This window comes from Manihot esculenta, chromosome 4 (genome assembly GCF_001659605.2).
Source record: "Manihot esculenta cultivar AM560-2 chromosome 4, M.esculenta_v8, whole genome shotgun sequence".
In the NCBI taxonomy this organism is placed as follows: domain Eukaryota; kingdom Viridiplantae; phylum Streptophyta; class Magnoliopsida; order Malpighiales; family Euphorbiaceae; genus Manihot; species Manihot esculenta.
The window spans coordinates 26,571,339-26,589,567 of NC_035164.2; the positions used below are offsets into that span (position 1 = coordinate 26,571,339).

Consider the following 18,229-nt stretch of genomic DNA (forward strand, 5'->3'; position numbering starts at 1 on the left):
GAGTGTGGCACCGCAGCCTGAACACCTCAAAATGGCTACTTCATGGCTATGCAGACTGAATCTACCATGACATTGTTGCTTCTCTTTAGTTGTCGGAGATGTTGACTCCATAGAAGTTCTAGAGGCTATGCATTTTTTTTTTTTTTGCTGGAGGTTTTCCTCTACCTTCCCTTGCTGCTGTTTCTTTGAGTTCCTCTGGTGTTTTGGAGGTTGAGCTTTGTTCTTGCTGGTGCTGAATTTGATGGTCTGGTTGATTTTTCAGACATGCAAGGGAGTTATCGATATTTCCAAATTCCTCACCGTCCTCCGCTAGTTGGCTATCGACGATATTGGATGTGGGCTGCTAGCTCCAGAAGACTCTTAAGGTGGAGTGGGCTTCTTAGCTTTTGGGTCTATTTCTAGGCCGGGGTTCTTATTATGGGTTGGGCTGATTATTGTTTGCATATGTGCTCTTTGCCCTTGATGGGCTTGTAGCTGATGGCTCTTAATAGATTTTTAATGTAATTATATTTACATGATAAAGAAATTCAAATCAACCACATCGTTTACATGGTTCTTTGCAAATCACCTAATTTTTCATTTCAAATAAATTTTTATAAAATCATATTGTTTTCAATAATAAAATTTTTTATATTAAAAAAAATTTCCACATTCCAAATAAAAAAAAAATCAATTAAATTAAATTCTCTTGCAAAATTTTTTTATTTTGAAAAGGGATAACAAAAATTGCAAATATTTCAAGAAACCTTTCTTGTTTATTTGCCCAAGTGGCTCCCATTTGAAATTTCAAGAGCATTTTGCAAAATTTCGGCCATTAAACATTTAAGAGGCCAGTAATTTACACTATGCATTACCAAACAGAACATGATAGCCCTCTTGTAATCAGATAGAACAAAGTTCAAAAATCAAAACAGCAAAAATGAGCAGCAAATGAGCTCATACACAGCATCAATTCTAGAACCATGATGGGGAATACCCAAATCAGTTAAACTTGAAGTAATGAAACAACGCAAATTAACCCCATCCAGAAGCGAATTTCACTTGAGAAGTTCGCTTGGTGGGAAACCATCAGTGCTAGAACCATTTTAAGTGCATCAAAGTCACATGGCAAACCAAGGAACCAAATAGAAACAACCTTATTTAAATTTGCCATTTCGCTTACGTTCTTGATTCCTACCACACTTTGTTGGCTTGCCCCATGGTGTTTGTGACACCCTTCCAAAGGACCCACTGCTTTTGCTCCGACCCTCACCTCCACCGTGAGGATGATCAACTGGATTCATTGCCACTCCTCGAACCACTGGCCTTCGACCCAACCATCTGCTCTGCCCAGCCTTCCTAAGTGTTCGAGTATTATGGCTAGGGTTCGAGACTCTACCGATTGTGGCACGACACCGAGAATCAATCAATTTTTCTGCACCTGAAGGTAGTTTCACCAAACAAAATCTTGATGTTGGCTCTTTCAAGATCTTGGCACAAGTTCCTGCAGCTCTAACCAATTTTCCACCTTGACCTGGGTTCATCTCAATGTTGTGGATCAATGTTCCAATACGCATAGAAGCTAAAGGCATGCAAGACCCTACTTGTGCATTGATATCAAGATGAGCCATTTGTTTCATCATCTTGTCCCGTAGTGAACCAGTATCAGCTAAATTGGTCATAATAAAGAAACAAAATGTTAATACTCGGTTTCTGCTATGAATACATCTCAAATGACAAACTGCACATACTCATTTGATATCCTCTTTCCAATATTCAACCAAAAAAGAAAATATAAAAAGGTCCAATATTTCTCCTCTTTTTTCACTCAAGGCCATAAGCTTTACAGGTTTTTCAATTGCGTCATATACTTCTAATTTTATCAATTTGGTTCACGTCTAACTAATTTAGCAACTTTTATAAAATGTGAAATATATTCTCATGCCTCATGGTACTGAGATTGACTTCTAACACAGGTAAAAATTGCCAAGTTGAATGAAATGAGCCCTTCCTATATTTAACAACACCGTACAGTAGCACTTTGAAAAATATAAATCCCAAGAGACATTTTAAACAACTGTAAGAGGGGGAAAATTGTAAATTAATGCTTTGTCCATAGCTCTTATATCTAAGGACGGCCTACTTCAAAAATTAATAAGTCATCTCCTTATCTGCCTTCAGAAATAATAGACAAAACAGAAACTTAAACTAATTATTAACCAAATTGATAATATTGAAGCAAAAGAACGCAACAGTAAAAACACAAAGTATAAGATTTTTTCTAATCATAAGCTCAATAGCCACCAAAAAAAGGGGGGGGGGGGGGGAGTAACAAGCTTCAAAATTTTCCTTTTTATTATTTTATTTCTTAGATTTCGAGGAAATAAACCTGACAAACTTCTAAAATGAAAGAAATATTAGTGAACATGTAGTTTAATGTATACCGTAACAAAGAATAATGGACTACAATTCTTATTCATCACTATCGCAGTTCTTTTTCCATGATATTCATCACATTTCACTGCGGCTAACCAAAACTCTTGTTATTGAATTCCTTTTTCATTGTTTTCATCAGTGTTGTTAAAGGCACCAGGCGAGGCGCCTCCCACTGATTCGCTCAGCACCTCGCGAGGAGTCACCGCAATTTTTTTTTAAATTTGAAAGGGTATTAAAATTAAAACCCTTATAGAGTCCCGATAGGCTGATACCTTCTCCAAACAGCAGCAGCCAACCGTCCGATTCCCAATTCTGACAAAAGCACAGGTGTATGTCTCGTCTCCTCTCCTCTGTACTCCTCTTTCTTCTTCTTCCTTCTCCTCCCTTCCTCTACAGTCTACCCTCTCCATACCTGACGACATTCTCCGTCCTTCTCCGCCCTTCTTCTCCCTTCCTTCCCTCTCATTATTCTCCTATCCTCATCATTGTCTCCACTCTTAACCAATCTAAACAGAATGGGTGTTGTGAATCATAAATGTTAATGTTTATTTAGAAATTAATTAGAATGGGTGTTGTTGATTTATGATTTGTTGACATTGTTGTTCATGTATTTGTGAGACTTTTTGTTTATTTATTAAGAAATTAGAATGGGAGTTGTTGAGTTGTGATTTGTAACTCATTTATTTGTGAGAAATTAGAAATGAATTATTGTTTATTTATTTATAATTAAAATTGTTGCTTATTCATAATTCATTTTGATGGTGTTGATGTTGAAGTTAGTTGAAAAGATATATATGACCATGTGAATATTTAATGTGATACTAGGAGTATGCCTAATGCCTTGTTGGTTATTCAATTTGATTAGATAATATAATACTATAATTGTTCATGTTTCACTTGTTTCTTGACATATTTATTAATGTTTTATTTTATATTTGAAATCTTGATGAGTATTGAGTAATAGACTAAACTAGTAGTTCTATTCAATAGTCTTATTTTATATTTTATTAATAATGCTTTATTATATATTTATTGATTATATTATTCTAAATATGAAAGTTAATCTGTGAACATATATTTATATGCACATATCTAAAATATGTAAAAATTTTAGCACTTGTCGCCTCGCCTCTAGCTTAAAACGATAGGAGACTTTGTCGCCTTAGCGTCACCTCTCACCTTGATAACAATGGTTTTCATGCCTTATCTCTATTTCTCTACTGAGAAAGGAGAAACCCCTCGATCCAAATTCCAAAACCCTTATCTTGAGTAAACTATAATCAAAAGTCAAACAGAAAGACCAAGATTCCCCTTGTTAACACATACCAATTATCCATGGCACAATTCAAATTAGCAAATAAATTCTTATGGAAGTTGCAAGCTGAAATTAAATAGTGTGAAACAAAGTAAGCCTACCAGTGGAAAAACTGCGAAAACCATTGTCAACAGAGAGGGAAGAAGCAGGTTGCACAAGCATCTTCAAGAGAGGCAATGAAGCTGCACGAGCTCTCCACAGAGCCATCAGTTCCAATCAGATTTGTCTGGGAACTCTTCGTGTGTGGGTCCTACGGCTCTGCCAATGGTTATATAGCAAACAAATTTAGTGGTTTATATTTAAGGGATTTGAGATCACTAGAGTTGTAAGAGATGTCCAATAACACAATGAACCAAAACCCAGTTCAATAACAGTCTAGCTAAGCTATTACAGATTATATATATATATGGCAAAACAGGCATGATAATGTGGAATACAGTTAAACAATCAAACACAATATAGAAATATGCAAAATCTATATCATAGATCTTAATTTAAAAAAAAAAAAACACATGTCAATTGTATCAACATATAAGAAACATCAAGAAATTAGAATTGAAAGAAAAAAAAAAAAGGAAGAATAATTAATCAAGTTGCACATTGGACAGAGAGGGCTGAATGAGAGACAGAGAGCGAGAGAGCAGTGTTGAGAGAGCCAAGGGCAGTGACTGGTGAGATGCAAGACCATGACATGGATTTAGCAAATGCAGTCAGATACATCCAGACATATCCAAAAGGTTGAACCTAGGAATGGCCACAGGTAGGATACCTGCAAAATCCAGGGTACCCAAATCCGAACTTGTATTATAAGTTAAACCCACCCGAAACCGTTCCAATCCCATATAGAATTTTACTTTCACCCTCCATACCCGTCTAAAACCTGCTCACTATTAAACGCATCCTACCCGAAACCTCCCAAACCCAGTTTGTTTTTTTTCTTTTTCATTCAAACCAAATGCAGATGTTTCCGGTTTCCATTTCCATTAAATAGAACTCCATATAATCTACTAAAACAAGAAATAAATTTGAAATCAACATAAAAAGCACAACATAAAACAAATTTAGTTCAGATAAACCAAACAGAAAACAAGACATATAAACATAAATTAAAAAGCCACTGAAATGCAACAAATGCTTGTTAACATCCCTGTTTCTCAAATGTAAATAAAATCCATAAATTTCTCAATATCTATAAATCCATAAATTTATGAACAAATGTTTCTCAAATGTTTCTTCATCAAATAATGTAACATAAATGAACAAAATGCAACAAAACCATAAACTTTTAACTTATTTCTCAAAAATGCAAGAAGGCTTAACAATAACCCAAAATAAATATTAATAGAACAAAATATTCGAATTCCCCTAACCCAAACATAAAGATCGCTATAAACTTTAACCCATTTCTCACTCACAACGAAAATGGAGAGAGGGGTCACGCAAGGGAAGAAGCTATTGGTTAAAGAAGGGCTGTGACTGTGAGCGAGGCAAGGACGTGGTTCTCAGTGAGGGGCTATCGTCGCTGCACTCGAAGTTGCTGTCGTCGTTGGGCTGAGAAGCTGCGTAGCTGAGGGCGTTGGAAGAAGCTGCTTCGTTGGGGAAGGAGCTGTGGTCGCTGGTGAGGGGTTCCGGGTACAAGAGGCTGCCGTGGTGGGAGGAGGAAAGGATTGGGGGCTGGGTGGCGGCGGCTGAAATAGGCTTAGATTACTTTTTTCTTGTTTTTTATTACATATTGTAATTAAGGCCAGATAAAAAAGTTACCAGAGAAACTCGCTCAACTCTGCTAGTTTCTTGCTTATTTATGTTGGCCGGGTTTTGTTGAGTTGGGGAACCAGTTTCTCAATTCATTGGGTTGGGTGGGAAGCGAAGATAATGGCCCGGTTATACAATGTCTCTAATTTTTATGCTTCTCCTATATTTTGGGATGAACCAATAATAATCATTATCACATTTATTAAAAAAATATTACTAATATTTTTGTAATATTTAAAATATGAATTTTATATAATTTTTATTTTTTTAAATTAATAAAATAATATAATACATTTTTAATATTAATTATAAATATATTAAATATTAATAGTCACTATTAATTAAAATAATTTTTGTAAAATGTAATTATTAATTAAAAATAAGAAATAAATTTAAAATTAAAACAAAGAAAAAATTAAAAAAAAATTCAAGGACTAATTAAATAATTTTAATGTAAATAACTTTAAGTGAAATAATTTTTTATAAAATTCTAATAATTTTGATAAAATCTACTTTTAATTTAAAATTAATTCTCATAAGAATTCAAGGGAATTGAATTCTTTTTATCAAACATAAAAATTTTTAAAAAAAATTATTTTTTTTAAATTCTTTTAAAATTTGGCATTCTACCGGAAGGTCAAAAGTTTTGTTTGAATAAAATGAGATATTAAGAATGTAAAATTCTAAATGCAATTAAGGTTGCGCTGATGAATACAAAGTTATCGCTATGTATTCATAGAAGACACCTGTTATGAATTTAATTTGAAAAAATTATTATTTAGTATTTATAATATTGATAAATTTATTAATTAACTTTTTAATTTTAAAAAATATATTAAAATATTTTTAATATTTTAAAAATTTTATTAATTAGTCTCTTCATTAATTTAGCCATATTTTATGATTTAGTCTATCTCTATAGTTTTAAAAAATTTATTACTTGATTTTTTATATTTTTAAAAAAATTTACTAATTAGTTTCTTCATATCAGAGATATTTTAAATTTTATTTTAATATTTAACAATTAAATATTAATAGATAAACTAATTAATAAACTTTTTAAAATAAAAAATATTTTAATATATTTTTTAAAATTAAAATATCAACTAGTGAACGTTTTCATATTATATAGACATAGTAATAATTTTTTCTTTTTAACTTTTATAATATTTATAAATTGATTGAAGGTATATGTTCAGGTATATATTGAGAAGGCTTGCTCATTAGAAGTTATCTTTTAAGTTCGAAAAAAAAAAAAAAAGCATTACAACGACTACTATGATAATATGTAGTAGTTATCGATAAGCCATTAGTTTCCATATGGGAAAGCAAATGAAAAGATGGAGTACATGCATACAAAATAAATTCAATAATTAAAGTGTAGATAAGGCAAAAATGATTTAATCTTTTTAAAAGATGTTTTTTTTTTAAATAATTTATTGCGTTCTTGATTAGAAAAATATTTTTCGTTAATTAAAATTTTTGAATATTTTAAATATCATAAAATATAAAAATTATTTTTTAAAAAAATATTTTTTACGAAATAAATGGAGGCTACATGACAATTAATAAGGTAATCTATTTGAGTTGCGTAACTTTATCTGAATGCATGTGCTTGAATGATGTTAAGTTAATTTATCCATTTACTGGTCAATAAGATTTAAATCATTAGTACTGAAACCATCTTTAAAGTTAAGAATTCTTGAATTTCAAATTCAATTAGAGTAAATTATATTTTTTTTAAAAAAATATTTTTCCTTTTCTGTACTCGGTTTATGTTTCATATCTTCTTTTTAAGGCAAGGGCAGACTTAAGAAGGTTGACAAGTACCGTCATTTATCTGAAATTTTAATTGTTAAATAGAAATAAAGTGAATATGAATTTATTTTTAACATATTATCATGTTTAAATTTTATTTATTTAGCGTATAATGTAGCACCCTTTATATTGGTCACTATTTTGAGGGACAAACACAGCAAAGTAGTTCAAAAATTTTGCATAGGTTCTCCAAGGTTTGATGATATTTATTTAATATAACAAACTGCCTGGATCTTCCTTGAAAGCATGTAAATTTTGCACAAATGAATGTATTACTGTGCTATGGGAATGGATGTTGATCAGCCTAACCCATATTTTCATTAATATGATTATAAGAATTATAATAGTTAATTTATATGTTATTATAATTAAAAAAATAAATATGAAAAAAAATAAAAATAAAAAAATAAAATTTCATTTAAAAAAAAAATGGACAAATTTATAAAAATGACGGAGTATATATTAAGTTCGTATCGTGTCAAAAATCAAGCCTTACTAGTGTATTGTTCTATTAATCCTATTTCCAAGTCTCATTATCACAGGGAGAGCAACCCTCTTGCGCAATATCAGTAATTTGAATTCCTGAGTCGTATACAACTCCTGACTTCCAATCTGCAGGGAGAACACTCTTTGCCCAAATCCACTTCCCATCATATCCTGCCGTAACCACAAACCGGAATTGTAGAGCACCCGCCGGAACTCTGCTAGTGTCCCATACCGCCCCGTAGTTCCGGCTCATGTAACCCCAGTTTGAAGAACCGACCTGTAAACACACAAAAAAATTGAGAAAATTAAAAGCAAAATATTAAATTCACCCGTTATATTATATCCATAATTTAAGAAAAAACTGAATTTCTACGAGTGAAGGTACACCACCATTAATGCACTGAATGTACTCGATGATTTGCCAAAATGAATTGTATAAAATTTGGGTTTAGTTTAAAAACAATGTGGGTAGCTTAAGGGTTTGGCTTACCTGAGCAACATCGATTGCTACTATTTCTGTCTGACCACCTTGATATAACAATTTGATGGCCAAGTAATTTGGATTTTGGCTTGATTCTTCTACTCGCACACCTAAGTTCTGGTTTTTGTATTCACAAGGTACCCTGGAAAATAAAATAAAATTAGAACTAAAATAATACTATACAATACGAGAATAATAAAGTGATATTAAGTTTTTTAAATTAATAAAAATAAATAAATCATATAAATTTGTTTGGGCGATTTTCTATGGGCAGAAGTTAAAAATTTGACCGTTACTAGCAATTAATATGGCTAGCTCTGTTCCATTGTTTCTGCCTGCCATTTCATATAAAAATGTTGGCCCACGTTATTATGGTTTCTTTATAGAGCTGGTGAAACCAAACCACCAGAAAAAAAGGACAATTACAGGGATTAAATTCATTAATTATCAATATTTCAGAGTACATTATCCTATTAATTTGATTTAGACGAGTAAAAATTGCAAGAATGGCATAGCTAATTATACCTTTTATATTCCACATCCACAATCCCAAGTTTTAAAATGTCTCTGCCCATTCCCTGGTTGGCCATGGCCATGAAGGCTCTGCTACTTAGAACAAAATCTGTCTGGTTATTGTAATTGAGATCACTCATCATCACTGTAGTGCCTTTGCTACTACAAAGGGTTTTATCTTTGCATCTTATCTGCCAAAATACCAAAACAAATTAAATGAAAATTTCCAGAAGAGAAAGAAATTAACTAACCAAAATAAGAACTAAAGAAGGTATTGAAACCTGAAAACAGGCACCACAACCAGCCCCATCTTTGTAGAGACTAGGAATGCCAGCTGCAAGATGTCCACTATTGAAACCAGGAGCCATGGAACCATACCCACAAGCCCCAGCTGCAAAAATTCCATAAAACAAATATTACCCACCAAAAATCTCAATAAATTATCATCTGGGTATGTTCAAATTTCATGTTTTTAATCAAACAATCAAGCAGATTGACCAATCAAAACAACAGAAAAAAAAAAAAAAAGGAGACTCTTACAATTAAGTGCAGAAGCTCTGGAGAAATAAGCAGCCCTAGTTTGGTGCACACAGCGATCACAAGCAGTTGCAGATGAGACAAGAAAGAGAAGAAAGCAAAGAAACAGAGACATTTTGAATCAGACGAAAATGTCAAAAGAGAAATGAGACAGAGAAGAGCAAGAAGCAAAGAAGAAACCAGGTCTATTTATATCCGGAGAATGGTGCCTGAGAATTTGGAATACAGGTCAGCATTTGAAGTTGGATTGTCCAAAATTTTTGAGTGTGTGTGGAGAAGTATATAATACGCATAAAGGAAGGAAAGAGACGAGCATTTGCAGAAACACGCCTAAGAGAGAAAAAGAAGATTATGACAAGATGCTGTACACCGACTCTTTTTGTCTGTGCGCTTACAGCTGTTTGATGACAACACGGTTTGGACAGAGCCTTGGTGTTTTTATGAGACTGTGGATTGCATTTGTATCGAGAAAAATCACGGCCTCTTTTTGCACCTTTGGGAGAAGTTTCTTCCTTGTTTTCATTCCCCACTAGCTCATACTTTTTTATATATAGAGAGAGATTTTTAAGTTATTTAATATTAATATATAAAAAATATTTTAAATAAATTATTATAAATTTTTTAAATTAAAATTATTATAAAATTTTTTCTCTGAATTCATCTCTAGATCTCTTGACCATCCGATATTTTTCTTATCTTTTTTTGTCTTTCAAATTTATACTCGGAAAAAAACCAAAGCAAGATGAGATACTAATAATTTTATTTTTATTTTAATTAAATTTATTTTATAAATCAATTTTCCAATTAATTTGAATTGGAATTTAAATTTTAAATTCTCATAGCCGTCTTTAACGTATACAACATAAAACAAAACTTCATTGATTTAAATATTTATTATAGAATTTCATTGATATAAATTAATCTACAATTTTAACTCTTTTATTTGTGTTATTAATTTATTTTCATTCATAAATTTGACTTTTTTGTGAATAAAATTTATGTTTAGTTACTTTCTTATGATCTAATTTAAAGCATAAAGCACTTATTGTTAATGAAAAATTTTACTTTTAACTCACTGCAAGAAAATAAAATTATACCGACGATAACGATTTTTATTTTGTTTTGATATTATACTCTTTATAATTGGAAAAAAAATTTTAATTTTCTTTTTCTTGATAATGTATGTGTTTGCATGATGTGGATCTCATTTGGATTATGTAGATGAGCAATGATGAAGAATGTGAATATACCCTCCCTTTACACTTTGTAGCATTTTATCCTTTGATGAAAAATGTAAGACTGCGCAAAACAGAAAGCTGAAGAAATCTGCACTAAACCTTTTTTTTCTATCTTTTACATTATGTACCAAGAAAATAAAGAGAAATCCTTACATTGCTGGTGGGTTTCAAATTATTTGTAATTTAAAATTTAAAATATTACTGCAGTAAGGACTTGATGCACACACAGTGCAAAAAAACACTTGTTACACCTTTGCTACACACACAATGCAACAAGGCACTTGTTGCATTGCTGCAGTAAACCTTATTGCACTGCTGTTGTAGCAAGGCATGCATTGCTGTTGTAGCAAGGCACTTCATTGCTGCAGCAAGCCTTACTGCATTACTGTTGTAGCAAGGTATGTGCTGCACACATAGTGCAGGAAAAGCATTGCTGCATTGCTACAGCAAGCCTTATTGCACTTATGCTGCAGCAAGCAAGATGTGTGTAGCAAGGCACTTGCTACATTGCTGCAGAAAGCCTTATTGCATTGTTGCTGCAATAAGGACTTGCTGCACTACACACAGTATAGAGAGTGCAGGTTGCAGTCTCATTTCTCTTTTGTATTTCTTTCTGCATTTGTGGCTTCTTAAATTAGTCCATTCTTGTCTATTTTTGTGTATTTGTTACGGTCTCATTTCTCTTTTGTATTTATTTCTACAACGAGTGAAGGTTGTGTGGCTGCAAAGAGGCTTTTTTAAAGTGGTGAGTTTAAAAGCCAACTTGAGGTTTTGTGAAAGTGCACTTGAATATTAGGTATGATTTCTATTGTATATAATTAAAATGAACTTGTCTTTAATATTTATATGGTTGCAAAAACTGCTTTGATTGAATCAAATAATTTGTTTATAGATGTTGTATGGATGGCAATTAGTTATTTTTTTAAAAAAATTGAGAAACAACTCTATTTGTTTTCTAATAGAGTATCCAAATATTATTAAACATAGATGCCCATTCATTGTCCTACTCACATTTCATGTGAAGGTGCTTTGAATTGTCTTTATAGATAGTTCAAAATTGCATACTCTGCTAGTCCTCAGACGTTTAAATTATTTTTTCATATATTTGTATAAGTTCTACCAGTAGTTCCCCTTTGTTCTTCAGGTGCACAATCTATTTCGTGCACTTGGAGAACTAAGAGGGGATGCTGCCGGAATTTGATCAAATATATGAAAAAATATTAATCGTGTTGAATGGTGTAGATTATGCATTTTTGAAGGGTTAGGTCCATACCTATTTAATGGCCTATTTACATATTGACATTTATATATTGCAGTAAGAATATATCATGAGTACTACTAGAACATGGATGTATGCTAGATTGCAACAAGATGGCCTATTGAATTCTGATCTCTTAGCTGGATTGGATACTTTTATAGATTTTGTGTAGTAATCCAGAATTTATGGATGGAAGTAAATTTGATGTCCATGTAGAAAATGTAATTATCGAAAGTATCTGCCTATTGATGATGTAAAATTACATCTTAGGAAGTGGGGATTTAGACCAAATTATTATGAATGGAATTGACACAGTAAACCATATAGGGTTTCAACAAATGAAGTTGAGTTCACAAAATAAAACATAAGAACTTGATCCCAGTTATAATGATCCTTATAGAAATATGGTTTTGGATGTTGTTGGTTTCCATTTATAGGGCATGACTTTAAGTGTTCATCCTCTCAATAATGAGTCTGAGAATATAAATAAAATTCCTAATCTAGATTCTCAGAAGTTCTTTAACATGTTAAATGCTGCTGAAGAGGAATTGTGTCCTGGTTGTGAAAAATATTTTCAATTATCAGTTGTTGCTCGAATGTTGAATATCAAGTCTGAGCATTATTTGTCTGATAGATTCTACGATGCATTGTTAATTTCACCAGTGAAGTCTTACCTGATGATAATAAGTTTATGGATAGTTTGTATAATACGAAAATATTTATGCGTGGGTTAGGCTTACCGGTTGAAAAAATTGATTATTGCAAGCTTGGCTGCATGATTTATTAGGGAGAACATAATTTTTTGACAGTTTATAAATTTTGTGGTCAGGCTAAATATAAGCCTAAGAGTAGTTCAAAAAGGGAAAATATACCAATTAAGAGGATGTACTATTTTATTTTGACATTAAGGCTTCAAAGACTTTATGTTTCAGAAGCAACAACCATCCGTATGCGATGGCATGATGAGCATAACATGGAAAATGATGTTATGTGTCATCCATTTAATTTTGAAACTTGGAAGCACTTTAATTATATCCATCCAACATTTGCAGCAAAAATTCGAAATATTCGCTTAGGATTATGTACTGCTGGATTTCAACCATTTGGACAGTCAGGACAACAGTATTTATGTTGGCCAGTAATAATCACACCCTATAATTTTCCTCCTAGAATTTGTACAAAAAATCAATTCAGGTTTTTTACCATAATCATCCCAGGACCATAAAATCGAAAGCAACGATTAGATGTTTATTTACAACCATTGATTGCTGAGCTAACTCAATCGTGGGAAGTTGGGGTGCAAACATATGATGTTTCTAGAAAGCAAAACTTTCAAATGGAAGTTGCTCTTCTATAGACAATTAATAATTTTACTGCATATTCAATATTGTCTGGATGGAGTACTACAGGGAAATTAGCATGGCCTTACTGTATGGAGTATTCAGATGCATTTTCACTCAGTCACGAGGAAAGGTTAGTTGGTTTGACAATCATCATCAGATGCATTTTTACTTAGTCACGGGAAAGGTTAGCTGATTTGACAATTATCCTTAGTTTCTTCTTATGGACCATCCATTCAGACGAAATCAAACAAATTTCCTCAAGAGAAAAGTATGCATGTTTGAGACACCTCCTATTTTGAGTAGTGAAGACACATTTCTTCATATATCTAACTTAGGGTTTAGAAAAACCGTATTGGTCTTCAAATTTCCTTCGGCATAATTTAGATTTCATGCATATTAAGAAAAATGTATTTAAAAATACTTTTAATACAATAATGAATATTGAAGGGAAAACAAAGGATAATGCCAAATCGAGGGAAGATATGACATTGTTATGTCGTAGAAAAAAATTGGAAAGAAATATGCATACGGGTAAATATCCTAAGGTTTGCTACACACTTGATAAACAACAGAAATATATTTTATGTGAGTGGGTAAAAAGTCTTAAGTTTTCCATGGTTGTGTCAAACATGGGTAGGTGTGTTGATATATATAAATATAAACTTTTCGGGATGAAAAGTCATGATTGTCATATGTTTATACAGAGATTATTACCTATAGCATTTCGTGAGTTTCTTTCGAATATGGTCTGGCAAACATTGACTGAATTGAGCTTGTTTTTCAAAAATTTTATATCTACAAATGTCAAAATCATAGACATAGAGCATTTGGAACAAGATATACCAATCACAATTTATAAATTAGAGTGTATATTTTCACTTGCCTTTTTTTATTCAATGGGACATCTTCCCATTCATTTGCCATATGAAGCTAAAATTGCGAGTCTAGTACAATACAGATGGATGTATTCTTTTGAGAGGTAATAATTCGACCATTATATATTTATATACACTAAGTTAATTTCTTAGTAGTGCTATTATTTTTCAGACTTTTACGCCAACTAAAGTAAAATGTAAAGAACAAAGTAAAATGTAAAGATCAAACCAAAAGAAGAGAGCTCAATATGTAATGCATACTTAGTAGAAGAAGTATCCAATTTTTATAGATATTATTTTGGACCTCATGTAATCACACGAGAACGTCAAGAGCCCCGTATTGATAATGGTGGAGATTCTGTAAAAAATGAACGAAATATATCTATATTCAAGCATCCAAGCCATTTTTATAGGAAGGCAAAATTGAGAATGTTGTCTGATGAAAAATATAAGGCTATCTAAATATATGTCTTATTAAATTGCCCAAAAATTAATACATATGTTAAGTAAGTTTGTTATATTAAAATTTAATTTAATTAATTAAATGCCAACTCAATTAATATTCATTTGTTTTTTTTAATAAAAACATAAATTTCATTAAATTTCATTTGTTTTTAAGAATTACCCCTTTAAACTTTTTTTTTTTTGAAATAGGGGGATGGGGGAGTCGAACCTTAGACCTCTCAAGTCTATCAGGATGCACTTTCCACCAGGCTAAGTCTCGGAGTGTTGCCCCTTTAAACTTTAAATTCAGTATCTTTATGAATGAGATGCAACAAATGTATCAAGATATTAGTTCAAAACTTATGCAAGTATAAGAAAAGTTTACATGTAAATGTCATTTGAGCAATTAATCTTATGTGCAAAAATTTACATGAGAACTTTTTGTTTTTTTTTTGTTAGGTAAATTGTTCAAATGTAGATAATAAATTTATCAAGGATTTAGCAGAAGAAGGACTACTGATAAGTGTAAAATCATACTCTATTTATTTTGTAAATGTTTATAGATTTCACAAAATCAGTCATGTTGTTAATTGATCCACGATAAATAATGAAGTTTACCTTCGAGGTTCAACCTATAGCGATAATTTCAATGACTACTATGGTATTTTGACTGAGGTGATTCAATTAGAGTACCCTATATTACCAATAAAGAGAACAATACTCTTAAAGTGTGAATGATTTGATTTACCTTTGAATATTAGTATCAAGTCTCACAAGCAGTATAACTTAATGGATATCAATAATCGATGGAGATTAAATAAATATGAACCATTTATTTTTGTTTCCCAAGCTTAATAAGTTTATATTACTTATCCCCGTCTAAAAAGAGATAAGGTTGATATGTATGCAGTATGCAAAGTGAAGCTTAAATCCGTTGTCATGGCGCCTAAATCAAATTTAACAAACCAAATGTCAGACTAAGCGTTTCAAGATGAAGAAGAGCAAATGCTTCAAATTGATACACATTTAATTTTTTAGAATATTTATTTAGTTTTTATTAAATATTTATTAATATGGATTGAATATTTATTAATACAGGCTGAATATGTAAAAAATTTAATAATTTATTTTTTTAGATTATACTAATTTTACCTACGAAATAAATTATATTTGATTACAATATTTTTTTAATAATTAATATTTTACAAATGCTAAATTGTTATTGTTAATATTGTATTTATTAAAAATAATATAAATTGTTACTGATAAAGTATTTATCGCTAATTAAATCAATATATTACCCACGCTCAGAATCATTGATAAAATTAAAAGTTTTTCAAAAATTGTATCAATGAAAGATAGCGTCGCTATCTCATCAAATTCAGGCTCATAAAAAATAAAAAATATCAATAAATTAATAAATAATTAATGATGAAATAGATGCTGATAAATTTAACGATGATAAATTATTACTAATAAAATTTTATTATTTCGTTTTGTATAAAATTTATTTAAATAATATTATTATAATAAAAAAAATTAGCAATAAACTATACTTTTAATAATATTTTATCAGTATTAAATTTTTTATCGATAAAATTTAACAACAATATTATTATTAGTGATTCATTTATCGTTATTAATTTATCGATAAAATTTATTTATTAATAAAATTTTATTTTTTATAAATAAAAAATGTCATAGAAATATATTTTTTTATAATGACTTGTAAAATGATTACTTCTTTCATCCCATAAAATAAAATAATTTTTCATATAATTAAGAAAATATGATTTATATAATTAAAAATTAAAAATTCTATATTAGATTTATTAATATACCCCTTCCTCATATTTCTCCACTAAGAAATTATTTTTTAAAGTAATAAATTTTATTTTTTTTATCCATATTAAACAGAGATATATTAAAAAATTAACCAATAATTTACTATATTAAAAACATTGCCTATAATTAAATTATCTATACATTTATTTTTAAAAAAAAAAAATTAAAGGAAACGTCAAAGCTGAATTGTGAATGTGATTGAAGAGGAAAGGTGGGGGCATACGTGTTACAAATCCCAAGGGAAAAAAGAAAAGAAAAGAACAATTGAGTTGAGATGATGATGTTTGGTGAAGCTAATCATTGCTTGTTAATGCGCCAGAAGATAAGAACAAACTCTGTTCAATTCCCACTCACAAAGCAAGAATATTGCCAAAAATTCATTTTCAATTTTATTTTTTTGAAAAAAATAAAATATCATATTTATATATTAATTTTATTGTATTTTAAATACTATTTATTTTAATTTTAGATAATGTATTAATTTAAAATTAAATAAACGTATATCTCAATTACTTATAAAATTTTTCCATTTATTTATATTTTATTACGAGGCAGAAACAAACAAAATTATTTTAGTATAATTATTTTGATTCACTTTTATTTATCATTTGAGACTTTTGGATTTTTGGCATTCATATTAAAGGAACATATTTAAAATTTAATAAAATTTATTAAGCTGATTCACCGATACGTGATTCAGTATGTGATTAAAACAGACCGAATTGATCTAACGTTTGAATTTATTAAAAAAAAATTTAGCTCGTGTGATATAATGGAAAGTAGAAAAGTAGACTCAGTTATATTATAGCTTTATTAATATTTGTGCCGAAATAGAATTAAATGACTGTCTGACTAAATAGACAGATAAGTAAGTCGACACGTACAAATTTATATGAAAATACAGGTGATACGGTAGCAGAATGATAGTTATACGTCATTAGAAATGAAAAAAAAAATAAATGAGGATATGTGACTATTCAGACTAAATTTATACATACTCTTATAAATTTTATTTTCTCTAAATCTCAGAACATTTTCATTTTTTTAATTAAAAGTTATTAATTATTTTTTTAATTTTATTTTGTTTCTATTAAATAAATTATGGAATTATATAAGTTTTTTTATTTTAATTATAAATTATTTGGCATTCATACGGAAAGAATCCATTTAAAATTCAATAAAATTCACTAAATAGATTGATTCGAAAATATATGATTAAGTCCGTGATTAAAACAGACCGAATTGATTTAAGGTCTGGATCCATCAAATAAAATTTTAGCTCGTGTGATATGATGGAAAATAGGAGAAGAAGAGTAAAGTTAGTTATACTATAACTTTATCAACATCTGCACTGAAAGAGAATTAAATGACTGTCTGACTAGATGAACAGATAAGTAAATCGGTACGTATGGATTTATATGAAAAAACAGATGACACTGTAATAAAATGACGGTTATTTATCACTAGAGACGAAAGAAATAAAAAATAAATGAGGATGCGTGGCTCTTCAGATTAAATTTATAAATACTCCTATAAATTTTATTTTTTTTTAATCTCAAAATATTTTTAATTTTTTTAAAATTAAAAGTTAGTTATTTTTTTAATTTTATTTTGTTTCTATTAAATAAATTATGGAATTATATGTCTTTTATTTTAATTAAAAATTTAATTATAAATTATTTTTAAAAAATTTTTGAAAATATTTTATTTTCAATAAATATATACGATATAAAATTAAATTAATCAAATTAATAACGGAAGGTATATATAAAAGAAAGAAAAAAAAAAGTGCAGCATATGATTATTTGAAATGGAGTCCTGGTGGACGCCACTATGTCTATACCCATAATATCATCTACCTGGTGGATCCAGCTGCCTGTGTGTGCTATGACTATGACTTCATTTTCAA

The 18,229-nt window shown here is 30.0% G+C and overlaps 2 protein-coding genes across 2 annotated transcripts; both read right to left on the reverse strand.

The window, feature by feature from the left end:
• Positions 1-850: 850 nt before the first annotated feature.
• Positions 851-5,508, reverse strand: LOC110612513 (60S ribosomal protein L2, mitochondrial). The gene is made up of 3 exons (XM_021753283.2): positions 5,146-5,508; positions 3,832-3,988; positions 851-1,648 (listed from the first exon to the last, which is right to left on the reverse strand). The coding sequence occupies exons 2-3, from the start codon at positions 3,935-3,937 to the stop codon at positions 1,137-1,139; spliced, it is 618 nt and encodes a 205-aa protein (XP_021608975.1). The 5' UTR covers positions 3,938-3,988; positions 5,146-5,508; the 3' UTR covers positions 851-1,136.
• A 2,230-nt stretch (positions 5,509-7,738) lies between these two features.
• LOC110613004 (expansin-like A2) lies at positions 7,739-9,674 on the reverse strand. Its single transcript, XM_021753903.2, has 5 exons — positions 9,321-9,674; positions 9,062-9,171; positions 8,793-8,971; positions 8,277-8,409; positions 7,739-8,063 (listed from the first exon to the last, which is right to left on the reverse strand). Exons 1-5 carry the CDS (start codon positions 9,430-9,432, stop codon positions 7,818-7,820), a joined length of 780 nt encoding a protein of 259 aa, XP_021609595.1. The 5' UTR covers positions 9,433-9,674; the 3' UTR covers positions 7,739-7,817.
• Positions 9,675-18,229: the final 8,555 nt, after the last annotated feature.

Coding starts and splice junctions, on each gene's coding strand:
- LOC110612513 (XM_021753283.2), bottom strand. CDS start 3,937: ATGGCTCTGTGGAGAGCTCGTGCAGCTTCATTGCCTCTCTTGAAGATG. Junction 1,649..3,831: donor TTTTCGCAGTTTTTCCACTG/GTAGGCTTACTT, acceptor TGACCAATTTAG/CTGATACTGGTTCACTACGG.
- LOC110613004 (XM_021753903.2), bottom strand. CDS start 9,432: ATGTCTCTGTTTCTTTGCTTTCTTCTCTTTCTTGTCTCATCTGCAACT. Junction 9,172..9,320: donor CAGAGCTTCTGCACTTAATT/GTAAGAGTCTCC, acceptor GAATTTTTGCAG/CTGGGGCTTGTGGGTATGGT. Junction 8,064..8,276: donor TAGCAATCGATGTTGCTCAG/GTAAGCCAAACC, acceptor GTGTGTTTACAG/GTCGGTTCTTCAAACTGGGG.